The sequence below is a fragment of the Pundamilia nyererei genome, unplaced genomic scaffold, assembly GCF_000239375.1.
Source record: "Pundamilia nyererei isolate P.nyererei 1_Seehausen unplaced genomic scaffold, PunNye1.0 scaffold00069, whole genome shotgun sequence".
NCBI classification, from domain to species: Eukaryota; Metazoa; Chordata; class Actinopteri; order Cichliformes; family Cichlidae; genus Pundamilia; species Pundamilia nyererei.
In genome coordinates this window covers 1330417-1346867 of record NW_005187470.1, presented here as the reverse complement: position 1 = coordinate 1346867, position 16451 = coordinate 1330417, and the positions used below count along the sequence as shown (strand labels likewise).

At 37.0% G+C, this 16451-nt stretch overlaps 1 protein-coding gene across 1 annotated transcript in view; it reads left to right on the top strand.

Moving 5' to 3' along the window:
- The window catches only part of adamts14 (ADAM metallopeptidase with thrombospondin type 1 motif, 14), a 54703-nt gene that overhangs the window by 29412 nt on the left and 8840 nt on the right, over positions 1–16451 (top strand). Inside the window, exons 6-14 of the mRNA XM_013911659.1 lie at positions 3102–3249; positions 5396–5501; positions 10903–11046; positions 11173–11305; positions 11542–11655; positions 11860–12008; positions 14906–15078; positions 15279–15412; positions 16218–16341. Coding sequence (XP_013767113.1) covers positions 3102–3249; positions 5396–5501; positions 10903–11046; positions 11173–11305; positions 11542–11655; positions 11860–12008; positions 14906–15078; positions 15279–15412; positions 16218–16341 — 1225 coding nt within the window. The remainder of the gene's footprint in view (positions 1–3101; positions 3250–5395; positions 5502–10902; positions 11047–11172; positions 11306–11541; positions 11656–11859; positions 12009–14905; positions 15079–15278; positions 15413–16217; positions 16342–16451) is intronic.

Below are 16451 nucleotides of genomic sequence, written 5' to 3'. Positions count from 1 at the left end.
ATAGTGACCGTGAATCTCTCCCAGCAATAATGATTGGTAATTCTGATTGAGTACATAATTTAAGTGAAGTTAAATTATGGAACTGACATAAAAAATGAGAGTTCATAGCTTTACTGCTCCACCAAACCGACTTGAAGTGTAGAATTGAATAATTGATTATACCCTATGTGGTCACGGGAGGAAAGTTCTTTTCATCAGATTTTTTTTTTAATCCTACTTGTTTCTCTTCAACTTTCCTTTGGAGAGAAAAGAAAAAAACAGTTTTAGAAAAACAGTCTTCTCAAGTATTTGAGTGACAGGAGAATCAGGAAGAGCAGTGAAGATGAAAAACAGTTGAGATTTATATATGCAGTAATTTATAAACTAAGCAAAGTTTTGTTTTGGAGCTTACAGCTGCTTTTTTGTTTCTTCTAGCTAACAACTTCTTAGGAAAAAAAGACGTACAGTGAGAAAAAGAGAAAAATATCAGTTTAAGATCATAAATTGGGGTCAGGCTGAGATGAAAGAAAGGCTGTTTCTCAGATGCTGAGTTTAACAAAACGTGTACGAAAATAGTCGGTGTGATATTAGCATTTAATTGAGCTCAGTTGTCTGGTTAAAATAGATGTTTTTTGTATTTCTTTTGGGCAATACAGAACTGATTGCCTGATTATAAGAAAAGGTAACCTTAAGAAGCCCCCATTAAAACACTAAAGTTGATGCAAAAACATATTAAAGCCCAGTACCGGCACATACCATACATATGTAATAAATAGTGAGGAAATAAATGAGTACATATTATATTAACATGATTGATGAAAGAAAGCGACGAATGAATATTGTACAAAAGTTCAGTCACTTTCACTTTTGCTCAGGCTTTCTTTAGTGTAATGAATGATTTAAATGTACTTGCACCATGTGGTAAATACTCACGTAACATATTAATAACATCGAATAAACAAGCAAAAAAAAAGCAAACTGGTCAATGCTAGCTGGTCAAATGATCTTCCATATCTTCAGTTTATAGAGTTGTACATCAGTATGTGTTTGTGTTTCTGTTCACCTCTCGCCACTTAATGCCAGTCTTGGCATATTTGCTCGTTATCAGCTGAACACATTATAATGAGGTATGAAAAATCGTATATTATACACGTGGGGGCAGATGCTAGTGAGTCATTTGCTTTACGCACGTATCCATCTGTCCACAAGTGTCTTTACCTGCATTACCTGCATGCCTGACTGATGCTGCTTGGAAACTGGGCATTTTTATTCAGTTTCTGTCTGTTTGTCAGAGCAGAGAGATGCTGTTTACCCAGCACCAATTAGATGAGGTCCAACATGCTCTGTGTGTCACCGGCCCTGCTTGCAGCACCCACACAGAACATAAAGACAAAGTTTAGCCAGTTCCTCCTGGGTGCCTTCATTTCTCCTGGCCTCACGTTGTGTGTGTCGGTGTGTGTAATAGTAGTAGGGTTATCAGTCTCCAGAGCAGTTCATCCAGAGCTGAGTCTTATTGGGAAATTTTCTGTATATTTATGACACGAAATACAAACCACAATGCATTTATACTCCTTTACAAAAAAACCCCCCCAAAACAAAACACTGGGGACACTGGCAAAAACAGAAACAGTGTTTTAGTACTGTGTTGGGCCAGCTTGGGCTGTCAGATCAGCCTCATTGGAGGGAAGGAACACCAAAGCCATCATTTGATGTCCTCATGATAATAATGGAGAAAATTGTTCAGTCAAGATTTTCATTTGGGTTATATTTGTTGGCCAACAAATGCAGGAACATATGATTCACAATATATATTTTTTAATGATCTAACCAGCGAGTGACCTCTCGTGCCACATGGATGTGGGCAGTTTGATTCACAATAGAAAGGAGCCAGATGAGCTCATACTAGGTTTATCTAAATATCTTGATAGCATTTTTGACACATTGGTGTCAAGAAAGACAAATAAAATTACAACAATACAAAGAGTAACATCAGTGGCAACACTATTTTTAAATTGTCTAAACAACTGAAAAAAAAATACAGTAACATAATAATTTGTTACATTACTGTCTGTCTGTTTGTGACTGCTGGTAGACGTAGCAGGTTGAATTATAAAATGTACAGAGCTTTACTTTCTGCTCAGATTCAGCCAAATGCTGCAACCTCAACAAGTAGTGCAAATGGATAATGATTCAAAGCATACTGCAAAAGCAACTGAAGAGTTTCTGAAGGTAAAGAAAGTGATAGTCTTCAATTGTCAAGTCAGTCTGCCTGATCTCAACCCAACAGAGCATGCTTTTCTAAATGCAGTGAATGCAGAGAGACCCAGAAACAAAGCTGGCAGCAGTAAAGAGACTTCAGGCAGTGATTGGCTACAAAGGTCTTGCTGAAGGTCTTTGGTCACATATTGTTTGTTTGATGTACAATTCATACTGGTGGTGTACAAGGCAAAAATACTAAAATTGTGTTTTGGTTCATTTAAAGGTATATAGGTCTTTTTAAAAGTATATAGTTAGTGCAACACAGCTTGAATAGTGCTGTGTTGCTAGTGACATATTTCATAGCCTATCAAATAGAGTTGGTGGTATAGCCTGCTACTATTTCTGTCTAGTCGCTGGTAGACTTTTCTCAGCTACTGATCTCTTGAAATTTCTCATAAGTTGTTCAGTGTTGCAGACTCAGCTACTTCAGCTGCTAGTGAGCAGACGGGCTGTGTACCTGCCTGTGTGCTTGTGTTGTCTCAAGTTGTGTATCAACTAGAGGTTTGTTAGCCACTACAGCTCACGTTACAAGTTACAAACCTATTAATTGTTTCATAATCACTGGCAATTTAGCAAAAAGTAAAACTAATACCTGTAATCCTAAAGGTTCCCCTGTTTTTCTAACCAACATGTCCCTTTTTGTCCTCAAATGCACAAAAAATATAACTTATTTTCAGCTATTTTCTTTGACAGTTTTTCAAATGACAGTACATCTACTGCACTGATGTAAAGGTAAAAGGGTGATGAGTCTTCTTTCACCTTAGAAAGAACCTTAACCGTTGTTAAGGCGAACGGCAGGGTTACCCTCCTATTTATTTTTACAGTCTGCTAACGTTTTTTTCTTGGTCCTGTTCATTCTGCAGTCTATAAGCCTGATCGAACGTGGCAACCCATCTCGCAGCCTGGAGCAGGTGTGCCGATGGGCCAACACGCAGCAGCGCCGCGACCCTGACCATGCCGAGTACCATGATCACGCCATCTTCCTCACAAGGCAAGATTTTGGTCCCGCAGGTATGCAAGGTACTGTATTTTTCTCGATCGAGGCCTGTGCAGACTGAGTGCTGATATCTGCTTCCATTCACAAAGGGGTTGGCTTCAAGTCTTGCCCAGGTAAGGTTGCTGGAAATATAAAAGTGGGGGCTGCAGCTGAGGTCTTGAACCCAATTCCGGAAATGGCAACCTCATGAGAAAATAACTGCTGAGTTGTTTCCAAAACCTTGCTGACTTGACATTGATGCCACCCTGGAAAAATGAAAAATTGAGATACTGAAGAAGGTTTTTGGCATGTAGAGAAAAAACAGAACATGTTTGTTAGTTTGCCAGCTACATAAACTAATTGTTCTTTTTTTTAATCAGTGACTGTTGGAAAGTTCAGTTTGAACTTTTCTGTACTTTCAGTAGATTATTGTCAATCCAAATATTACTGTACATGTATGCAGTCATTTTGCAGCAAATTTGTGCTATACATGTTGTTCTCCTAGTTTTATGCCTCACCATTTGTTTCTTCTTTTCAGTCCTTCAAAACAAAATTTGAAGTGAACAGCCAAACCTGCAGAAAACACTGGGTCCCGAATGAACAAACCTCTGTGCTTGCATGCACTCGATATCTTGCACTGACCTGTGTATATTTTTAACTTTTATAGAGCACGTGTCATGTTTCGAGGACAGCCTGGGGCTACCTGGTTTGCTTGTCACACCTCTAGGTGTTACCATAGCTGCAGTTGTGTTGTGTTCATAACAAACCTAGTTTCTATGATACCTTGAGCTAGGTTGGGCTGAACCCTGTGCTGCATCTCAGGGTCACAAGCAGACCTCACACATTCTTGTGAAAGTTTTGCAGTGAGATGGTAGATTTTGTGTCCAAACAAGTAATGGGCTGTTGGGTAAATAGAGTAAGTTAATGGAGCAACAGGAAATGCAGAAAGTTGTCTTAAATGGTGTCATTAGGTGATATTGAGTTTGCCACGTTTTAAAAATGTTACCGATTAAATCCTCTGAAAGTGTTTTTGATCTGGTCTCCTTCGCACCAAAAGATTTAACATGATGTTCCCAAGATGTTCAGTGTTTGAGTTTATCAACAGACACCACCTCTCTCCTCAATCTTCACATCAGCCATAGAGAAACACTTTTTTTTATTACTGTAGTAATTGCTGCACCTTTTTTGCTTCAGTGTGCATAGCTCCAAATGGCCTTTCATGGGAATGTAATCAGCATTCTCCTGAATTCCTTTTATCTGCCTTTCAGATAAAGGGTCATGCTCCTCATCTGCTTTCATGTTTTGCAACTTCACTTTCAGTGTTAATATGTCCATTTTGTTTTCATTCATGAATAGAGCCTTTAGTCATTCTCTTCATAAAGGCATCGTCATCATGCTGTAGCTAAAGCTCACTCTGCTGTGACTGAAATAACCCACTGCAGACATTCAAATAACTTGACATGTACACATGGCTTTATCACCAGCTGTCTGCCTGCTGCATTTTCTGCTTTTTTACCTGCATGCCAAAAAAACAGTCTTCTGATGGTCAGAAAGCATGGAAATTATCTGAAAGCTGTGGCAAAAAAGAAGACCAGAATGGGCGTGCTTCTGATCCAAGCTGATTCGCACTAAGCTGAATTGCTGCACACCTCTTGATCGAGTTATGTTTAATGTCTGTGCTTTGCTTAAAAGTTCGTCGTCCTCGTGAGCTGTGTGAAATGTTGTGGTACCAACCAGGTGTCTGCTGGGTAATAATGATGGCAGGCTTCTGAAACTGCTTTGGGAGTTTCTTTATGTTTGATATGCAAGCTGTGTAGAGCTACTGCTGCTATTGAGGGATTTGCTAGAAGTATTTTATCTCGGTTCGTTCACCTTAAATGAATGAAAGTGCCACTGTGTGAATGTAGCCTACTCTGATAAATCACAATGTAAACACACAGATATGTGGGGCTTTTTTTTTCATTGAAAGAAGCTGAGCAATCACCATCACTCTCTTTATAACTCACACACACTCAAGAGCCAGTGTGACAGCCAGCTGCTCACCAAAAAGAGATTAAAACCTTCACAATGAATGCAATTACTCCATATTTAGAAATCTTTTTCCACTTCGTTGCACTGCATGATAATGTCACCACTTTCATTCTTGATTATCAGGGCTGTGTGGTCTTTTGTGTCGCTCAGGGTATGCTCCAGTGACGGGGATGTGCCACCCACTGAGGAGCTGCACTCTGAACCATGAGGATGGCTTCTCCTCTGCCTTTGTGGTTGCTCATGAAACCGGCCATGTGTGAGTAATGGCATCATGATGAATGCCCAGCAGGGCCACTCACAACATCTTTCTGTGTGCATTTAAGTTAATAGTTTTTGTGGGATTGTAGTTTGTGAACATAAACAGTGATCTGTTGTTGTGAAAAAGCATTTAATCTGATCTCCAGCTGCGTTTTACACATAAATATGAAAGCAGTATTTTTTTTAACATTGTGCTTTCTGTGCCTTTTGTGTAGACACAAAACATGAGAACGGGAAGAATTCATTTTTTGTGCTTAAGTTAACCTGTGGTTAACCAGTATATACTTTAACCATTATGCGATCAATACATCTACTCCTGCTGTCAAGGTCAATGGTTGCTAAGGTAGCAACAGGCTAAAAGTTACTGTAGCAACAGGCTGAATGTATTCAATAAATGTATGGAGCTGCTTATTAACAGTTATAGTGCTATACAAAAGTCTTTAGTAACCCCTCATAATATGTTGGAGGGAAAATGGAAAATAGGTGCACTGACTTATTGAAACACGTGAAAAAACGCAGACTCATGGAAAGTTAGTACAGCTTTAATGAGCTTTAAGATTAGTATTTGGCATTACCACCTTTATTGTTCAAAACAGACTCTTTTAGACAAACTCTTGTAAGAACACAGTGAATACATTTTTTTCTGTGTTCATAATTCCATAAATTTTAGATAGAGACTCCCCAACACCACAGATTAAAATGCCAAACCACGACAGAGCCTCCACTGTCTTTCACAGATGGTTCTTGACACTTGACACTCACCAATGAGCTTGTCACATGACATTTTGGAATGGGGATATTTATATTTTTTAACTTGAGCGTTTATTTGAGTGTTTCTCAGTTCAATAAATCTCTATTTATCTAAAGGGTATAAAAAAATAGTGAAGAAAACAAGCTTTTTTGCTTGATTTAATGAATAAAAATTACTGCAAGCAAACTAGTGACAAAGATACTTGGGCAGGTTGTCATATTATAGAACTATAGAAAATAGAGATGCACCAGGTGGAAGCTGTGGCTGAATATAGTATTCAAGAAATAGGAATGTAATATCTAAACGGTCTGTGCTCATTTGAGCCTCACATCTAATTGAATTAAATGTACAGTCGAGGCATGCAGTATGCTCACCACTTTTATGTGATAGACAAATCATACTATGACTTGTGAAGGCAAAACAGGATAAATGCTTGTGGTACATTTAAGTTAAGCACCAAAGACAAATGGTCAGGCATGACATTCTCATAATAAATCAGATAAAATACTGCAACTAATTATTTCTGCATTTGTGCGATTGAAATGAATTCGAAATGTGTGTGAAGTGACACCATTTGAAAGATTTGGCCGAAATAATTTTGAGTGAATATCCATATATGTTCTGGCAATTATTTCATGGTTTAGGATTCTTCCCATCCATCACACCACTGGGACAGGTCCTGTGTCATCTATTTGCTGGATTTCTTCCTATTTCTGAGAAAAACGACTTTCTGTTCCTCTGTTGCCACTTCTTCTTTAGTCTTCCACTTGTCCAGTTTCTTCAAATTTTTTAAGGACTCACTGCACACCATGCTGAAATATGCCAAGTTTTCAGTTAATAGTTCTTTGGGAACCTCTTGGTGCAAAAAATCCAGAAACTTTATGCCTGTCACACTGTGTCACTTTTGGCATTTTTGTAGATTCAGCTAAAAAAACAAAAAGGGGGAAAAATCATGTATTTTTGTAACTGGCTGCTAGTAACAAAGTGCCCAAGGACACAAGGTTTTTTCATATTTGATTTATTCGTAGGTCAGTGTCATGTGGCATAACAAAAAAATAGACGAGCAAAAAACAAAAAAGGTCCTTAATGTTAATTAGGGGAGCGAACTGCATTCACAGCATTTATAACTGTGTCAGTGACTGAAAAACTTAATAAAACGGGGGAACACAGATGCTATAATAATAATGTGCAATGCTTTTTAAAATAATTTTAATAGTTTGAGTGCCAGGATCTTTTTTTTAAATTTATTTATAATTTATTTATTTTTTTAAATTTAAAACCAGACCAGACAGTTTAGATTGTCACATGATATATTTTCAGCAGATGGACTGACTCTGTCAAAAATCTCCTGAAACCCTCTCCACAGCTGACTCATCAACCAACAGGATATACAGGACTCTGCATGCAACAACGCATGACAAGAAATCTCAGGATGAAAGTCTTCTTTGCTTTTTCATAACCTTCCCATTAGAAAACATGTTAAAACCGAGCAATATATACATCATATATTTTACACTGTTAGTGTTTGATATTAAAATGTGATTGTTTTACTCAATTATTCATCATGACTCAGAATGTCAAGTTGTTTTTTAAAAAATTCAAACAATTTAGACGAGAATGGTTTGAATATATTTTGCCTGTTTCTCTTATCGAATCGAATTTCCCAGAGGAACCCACCCGAGGGATTAATAAAGTTCTATCTAATCTTATCGAAAATGATTGATTGAAGTTTTATATTCTGCTTCAGTAAGTGGTTGAGGCGTGAGGCACGAGCCTATGAATGCAGAACTATTCTGCAACAGACATAGTCAGAGGTAGTTGGATTGGTGTCATTGCACCCTGCAGAGTTTTTAATTGCACCAGTTAATTGCAGGTGCAATTATCGTTGCTTTGCAAAACAACACCTGTAGAAAGTGAAACCCACTTGATTTCTTTTTTCTCTTTTGTTTTTCTTTGTATTTTCCTGCCAGAATCAATCAGATCTGAGCAGCATTTCGTCTGAAATACATTTATTTTTTGCATATGGGGCATGGATTTATTACACGGCAAAGCCTTTTATCAGATATGTTTAAAAACAACTTGTTTTGAGTCCAAGTTTGCCTCTTTTTTAGTTTGACCTTAGTTAGTTTTTGTCATTTTACAGCATCGTTGTTTTTCTGCGATTCAAACGCCTGCTGACCTCACAGCAGTCATCATGGGATAAGATCACACCTAATCATCTGCGACCTGTTTGTGTCTTCATGGCTGTGTGGGCTTATTTGTGGCCTCCTCAATCCAAACACATGAGAGCTAGCTGAAATGAAAGCTACACATTTCCAGTAGGTGTGAATATGAGTTTGCGCTCTGTAAAAGACTGGCAACCTCTCCACTATATTCTCTTCCTTATGACCAGTGCACACAGGGACCAGCTTAAGCTTTTTGTGACTCTTTAATGAAGGTAATAGAAGTTAAATGAAATAATATATTATATATCAAAATATTGTTGTCACTGACAGCAGTAATATTGCCATGATATATTATTAGGTATTATTTTCAAACCCCTTAAAGGCAGTATTTCAGTTATTTGTTGGGAGCAAGACACAACTGATGTATTCTTAACTAACAGTTTAAGACTGTTCCTGCGGTTTTGTCCACTTGTCTTAAACTACATGTGGATATCCTGCTGTGATGCTGCATGTTCAGTGTTTGAATAACTCATGAAAAAGAAGAAAAGAAGGCAATTATTTTGTTGGCGTTCAAATACAGTGTCCACAAAGCTTCACCAACTTGATAGTTCAATTTAGAGCTCACCTCCCCTGTTAATCGAGCTTCTGTACTTTCTTACTGGAGGTTGGTGTTCCTGGAGCGCAGCTTTAATGAGGCTTGCAATTACTCTATATCAAATAAACAACAGTAAAAAAAATTAACATTTAAAAAGCACAGCTTCCATAAAAATGTCTAAGGGAATCATAAGTCCGATGCTGATAACCACCTGCACATGCACTCTCCTCTAATCTCACTTGTCCAGCATTTAGCCTGCTTTGACCATGCCTGTTTTTGTGAAGCATTATCTGTCCGGTTTCTATCTGTTAAGCCACTAACTTATCGCTCAAAGAAATATTTCAACATTTTAGAAAATAGTTTTTCTTTGTTGCATAATGTTAAAAGACAACATTTTGATTGTTTTTATGATAAATTTGTATCTACCACTGGCAGCCACCCCCATAACTTTATACAATAATCAAAGCGTATAAACAATATGGCTGTTTTATAGTTTCCAGGCAGCAGAGCTTCTGGGAGATTATTGGTTAGAGATTCTGGTGCAATAAAATAGCAAAGTGACATTTTTACACTTGTATGATTTAACTCTTACATACTGTTCACATTTTAATTCTTCACAGTATTGTCCCAGTCAGCTTTGCTGGGTCAAGAATTCTCTCATAAAAAGTGTTTGTTCCGCATTTTGAACTGCAAATCTATTCAGACGTATAAATATTCCATCTGACGTTAATAAACAGATGATTAATGAATTCATTTACAGCAGGGAGACCATAATTTTTTGATTTTACAGCATTTGTTTTAGTTGGCAAAACATCTACTATCACAAAATATCATGTCCTGTTTTACCCAAAACATAAAAACATCAAATAAACCTAACTATAACCTCTATGGGGACCTATGCAGTGGTTGTGGGAATACAGACAGTGTCAAGGTTCCCCTTGAGGTATTCCACCAAACAAAATAAAACATCAAAAATCACAGGGAAAAAAAAGGAAAAAAAAAACCCACACGGAGACAGAGACAACACAGTATCGAGATTTCCTAAAACCACAAAAGTTTCTTAAGCAGACACACGGTGATAGATCTAAAATCCATCTGAATGGATACAGTTCAAGTCAAATTTAACCCATAATATTGTCAATTCACAAAAACTTGTATAACTTGTATGTTATGACATTTTTAATATTTTCATTTTAGGAAAAGTCATCAATTTTTAGGATAAAATAATTAAAATGTTAAAATTAAAATGTTTTTAATGCTATCAAATGTCAACAGTATGTAACAGTTTAATAAGTGCTGTAGCATTAGTGTGATAGTAGTGACTCAGTAATGTGTGTGTAGGCTGATTTTTTTTTTCTACCTTTGGGAAAGAGCCTGTTGCTCTTGCCATTCTCCATGCAAATCTATATTTGCTGTCTGCTACCTGTACCTTCATAATTAGCATATAGACAGGTGAATTCAGATTTTATTCCATGTAAAGAATAATTAAAGAGTACTTGAAGTTATTTTTTTAATTGTTTAATTTTTAGACGTTAATGTTTTATAAATTGATGTTTCTGTGTTTGTTCTTCATCTATACCGACAGCTGTTATCCGAACTGCTTCAAATGTCACACGTGTATTACTGGGGAACCTGCTGTGACTTAGATAAAATCGAACAAGCTTGTAACTTTGAAAAGAACTAAAATAATTATGATAGCTGACAGTTTCCAAATTTCAATCAGTGTTCAGAAAGTGCAGAGGTGCAGTACACAACTCTGCTTACTCCTACGCAATCCTGTTGTATTCGTAGTGCATAACAACAGAAAGAATTCAGAAAATATTGTTTGCTGTGACTTTATCTCTTGCCGTGATCACAATCTATGCTCTTCTGTGCTTTTGTCCTTCAGGTTGGGTATGGAGCATGACGGCCAAGGGAATCGTTGTGCTGATGAGACCAGCATGGGTAGCATCATGGCACCACTTGTCCAAGCAGCTTTTCACCGCTATCACTGGTCACGTTGCAGCAAGCAGGAGCTCAACAGATACATCCAGTATGTTTGCTCTTTGCACAGCTGTTGTGTAAATTAATTTGTTCCTTCTCTTTTCATATGTGGTCTGCTCCTGACCTCGCATTGCATATAACATTTATGTCCTTATTATTCTTATTGCTTCCTCAGCTCCTATGACTGCTTGTTGGATGATCCCTTTGAACATAAGTGGCCCAAGCTTCCTGAGCTCCCTGGAATAAATTATTCAATGGATGAACAGTGCCGCTTTGATTTTGGTGTTGGTTATAAAATGTGCACTGCTGTAAGTAAGCTTTGTGGCCCCAATATATATATATTTATTCATTTGAATTATTTATTTATTCTACCATATAATAACCACATAATTAAAATAATTAGAATAGTCAATAATTTTTAATCAGTATTTTTTAATGCTGCAAAGGAGTAAGTTCTGTTTTTTAACAGGGAAAAACTGTGTTTGCTTATCTATGTTTCCAAAAAGAATTAGTGCTCAGATTTGCTGTTTAATTGCTCATTTAGTTTCGAACCTACGACCCCTGCAAGCAGCTGTGGTGCAGCCACCCTGACAACCAGTACTTTTGTAAAACTAAAAAAGGTCCTCCTGTGGATGGAACAGAGTGTGCACCAGGAAAGGTAGGAAATGTCTCTGAATCATCTGTAATTTTATTTTTTCTTTACAATAATTGCTAAGTGGAACTCTCTAAAAATAGGAAGCGGAAATAAAGTTTCTGAGCAATATTTTCAGAGAAGCCAAATGTCATCAGTTTGGACTTGTTGACCTTTCTTTTCTTCTTCCTTTCCCCCTGTCTCTCATTTTTAATGGACACTGATTTTCAGTGGTGCTTCAAGGGTCATTGCATCTGGCGTACCAGCCAGGAGCCTCAGGGCCATGATGGAAGTTGGAGTTCCTGGTCAAAGTTTGGCTCTTGCTCCAGAACATGTGGAGGTGGAATTCGCTCCCGCAGCAGACTGTGCAACAATCCTCCGTGAGTGCTACAGCAACAAGGAAGTTGAATCTATGTCGCAAAACTAAGAAAAAAACAGAAAATAAAACAGCTATACAGATAGTGAAAAAATAGTATTTGATCACACAATATCATCAGTATCAGTATGCATCTAAAAGATGTTAATGTACTATATAAGTGTAAATGAAGAGCTTCAGGGACGTTAGTTTAATCCAGTCCTGGGTTTGTTAAGCTTGACTTAGATTTGGTTTCATTAATTTATTTATAAAACTATAAAAACCTCATACTGCGTTTATACTATTAATGAAGAGAAAGGTCAAAGTGAGGTGTTATGATGGTGTAATAGAATTAAATGTGATTTCATTGTATTTTAACAGTGTAACTTTAACAACAACAGCTGTTTACAGGACAGAAGAAATATTATAATGTAAGTAATTTTAAGTAGTACAGAAGTTAAGTGGTGCATTTTACAGGAAAGGAGACACAAAAGATAATGAAAATGATTTTAAGGAGGATGTAAGTCATTTTAACTAAAGTAAAAAACTTACAATAATTATGATTGCATCTCTAATACTACGCGTTGTTTGTTGAAGTTAAATTTTGAAGTGTCAGCTTTCACGTTCTGGCCATTACCGTTTTAGGATTTTCTTTGTTTGTTTGTTTGTTTGTTTTTAATCAGAAACAAAGAAAGGAATTACACATACTCAATGCTAATGCAGTATCAGCTTGTAAAAGACAAGGCAGCCAAACCCTAAAACAGACTCTCATGCCCTATTTTATTGTATATTTTATTTAAATGGGATCATGACTTACAGAATGAACAAAGCTTGTACGCAAACTGTTATATTAAAAAAATCTAACTTTCGGTAAATCAAACTAGTGTTTGCTGAGACCATAGAGCATATCTAACATACAGTAGCAGTCACTGCCACCTTATTTCTTTTTGCAGCCAGAGCTCTTTGCCCCCAGCTGGTTATTAGAAATAATGTATTTACTCATTACCCAATAGAAACACTGATTTTTCCAGCTGAGGTTAGCTGACATAATCAGTGACTGCATTCCATTTAGGTTTTCATTTTACTGAGATCTCAGAATCAGAAACAAAATCATTATTGTCATTAAAGCAATGAAACTTTTAACAGTGAAATTGAGGTGCAATTTTCTCAGTGGACAGATTTGATCTGATCTGCAATGTGTTTTAATTTTAGATAAGATTTAAGTGTGCAGATTCTTTTGTTGATGTTCTTTCATTAACTGTAATAAAGACACATTCCTAACCAACTTTAGGCTAAAATCAGATGACCTGTTCACGCGTAATGTACTGTGTGTTGGCCTTTTGTGTAAATTACATAGGAACTAGTCTGGAATTTTAAATCTGGAGTTTGGGAGTAAATTAAATCATCCATGTAAACTCAAAAAGTTTACATGGATGATCCTTTTTCGAGAGTGCAACATGTGATTCGCATGATACAAAAGCAAAAGGTAAGAACTAAAGGAAATTGCAGATAATAACAAGACAGCTTCAACTTCAAAAAATTTACTTTTTTTTTTCTTATACTCAACTGGTAGAAAAGTTGTCACTCAGTGCTTTAATCAGACCTTGTCAGTAAAGCAGATTGATTTCTTGCATGAACTGCACAACAACATACCGTGACAAATAGTATGTAGGCCATAATGTAGTCTGCTGATATATGGGATTGATTAGCACAGCAGACAGTTTGATTTTCCATTGCAGGAAAGGCACTGGTGTAAATCGTGACATTATTTACAGCATGATGTTTCAGTTAGAGATTTCTGACATTGTTGTCCCCTTAGATATAGTTCTGGCTCATTGGGGCTCATTGAATGAATTGGAGGTGTTCTTACAGGTGTTCTGACATCAGTAACTCAAACCTCTGGCAAATTAAACTTTTACAGTAAAAGACAATAACTGTACAAATAGCACTGAAGTGTTAATGGTTAGTTGTATGCAAACATCTGGATACCCTTGAGAAAATAATATCTTGTTAACTTAAGATGTGAAAATCTGTCTTTCATTAAAAGTCAGTGCACTATTACTTATTATGTTTAGATGAAATGAAAATAAATTAACTTTGTGGACCTGGCTGAGGATTTGTAAGTCAATCCCACTGATGTGCGACAGCCAATTGCACTGGAAACTGGAAAGTTTCCTGCAGTCCTTCCAGAAAGTCAAACAGAAAAGTGATTTTTAGCATGTTGTGTGTTCAGAACAACATGGTACAGCATCATTGGCTTCTTATTGTGTTTTTTTGAGCAGTTCCTGAGCAATTTGTGGTGGGGTGTGCATGCTATGGGAAGCTACAGTATATGAATTATTATTATAACATTTTGTAGTTGTGTGCTGTGATATCAGCGACAGAGCATGTTATGCTAAGTATTCACCTTTTGGGTTCCTAAACATTTGTGCCTGGAACATTTTTAATTTTTTTTTTAATGTTTTAAAGATTTCAACACGTTTCTTTTTAATGTTTCTTGGCTAAAGTGATTTTATTTGTATTGTTTGACTTGAAAAAAACAAACAAAAGCAAAGTGTCTATTCTAGGTCAAAAATTTGCATACAGCTTTGGTGTATTACAATTTCAATTATAGAATTCAAACATATTCTTTAGGCTTTTTTAAATATCCATATTCTTTTTTTAAAGCTAGGAGGATGGATCAGGTTTCAAATATTTAATAGTAATACACTTACAACTGATTTTAGCCTAAGGAGCTTGGACAGAAAAGCGTCTGGAATTCTTTAAGTTGCTTGAAGATGTTTCCTCTCATATAAGAAGCTTCTTCAGTTACAGACTAATTTTAGTCTTGTTCAATTACAGCCCAAAAAAATGACATTTGAATCTTTGGGAACATTATGAAGGAAGTTTGCTCAACAGCATCATGTTTTTGTCCTTGATCAGACCTGCCTACGGTGGTAGAGATTGCCCCGGGTCTGCGTTTGACTACCAGATGTGCAACACAGAGGAGTGTGCAGGCCCTTACGAGGATTTCCGTGCTCAGCAGTGCGTCCAGAGAAGCAACAAATACCATAAAAACATCAAGCACACCTGGCTGCCTTATGAGCACCCAGATGGTAAGAGCTGGCTCTCCGCTTCATTGGTGAGCTTGAAAGTTTTCTGCACAGCAGCAAGAGGACAGATGGTAGTTGCATTAGCAGCTTTTCACAGGAACATTAAGAGTCATGGAGGTGTTATCAGACTGTCAGAGCTTGCGGATGTCTTTATCACATTTGATAATCAGGGTGCGTATGAATGTGTTTTCATGTGCTTTCAGAGGCCCGTAAATGTGAGCTGAGCTGTCAGTCAAAGGAAACGGGAGAGGTGGTATCTATGAACCAGGTGATGCATGATGGGACAAGATGCAGCTACTTAGACCCATTCAGTGTTTGCGCTCGAGGAGAGTGCCTGGTAAGCGTTTGCTCAAAAACATAAACTTTGACATATTTAAGACATAATGAGATAATCAGGCACGTCTTGTGGTTTTTACTACAACACACAAAAAAGTCAGTGACCTTAAGTCTTCAGACTTTGCATTTATATCATTTTGCATTGGGAAGGTCGGTCATCCAAGATACAATTAGCAGTAAGCTGTTTACATTTTAAATTAAATGGAATAGATTTTGTCTTAGGGTTTGAAATTCATAATTGGCAAATTTTTTAGAGTATTTTGCCTTTTTTAACAATAGTTTCTAAAGTACATTATCAATTTTAAAATAAAGAAATTAAAAGCTATATATAAGAGCAATTTTATTCTGTTTTCACACCTCAAAATAAATCCTATGTTTTATTAATGCACTATCTATGCATTGCTTTACACCAGAGGTCACACTGCTGTGACCTTTAGTAGATTCTATTTTAATGATGGCAATGTTGTTTAAAATTATATATAGATATTTAATTACTGAAGTGTAAGTGAATTGAATAGAATACATCACCTTTTGCCCCTTGACATGGTTTTTATTTTGGCTCCATTTTCAGCTTAGGCCCAGTGTGGCAGTGTTGTAGAGAAGACAGTCAGTGTTTTGGTTACTCTTTTGTTATGTCTAGACATGTTTCCAATATGCAGTATATTTTACAAGGCACCGTCCAAATCAGACATGTGCTTTGTCCTTCCGTGGCATCATTCTCCCAGCAAAACAATCTGCGTCTCTGTAAAAGTCAGTCACAGTGTTCCACTGATGTGATTGACTGGCTGTGTCTTTTCTCCTTACAGCATGTAGGCTGTGACAAGGAAGTTGGGTCTTACAAGCAAGAGGATAAATGTGGAGTTTGTGAAGGAGACAACTCTCACTGCCGCACTGTGAAGCTGACACTCACCAAGACCCCTAAAAAGAACGGTAACTATCAACTGCAGGGGCAGGACAGCCGTGAAATGGATGTTAACCCTTAGCTAAGAATGAATTTAATGACTAGTTCTTCTATATTTTAGCCACAGTCTACCTATGTA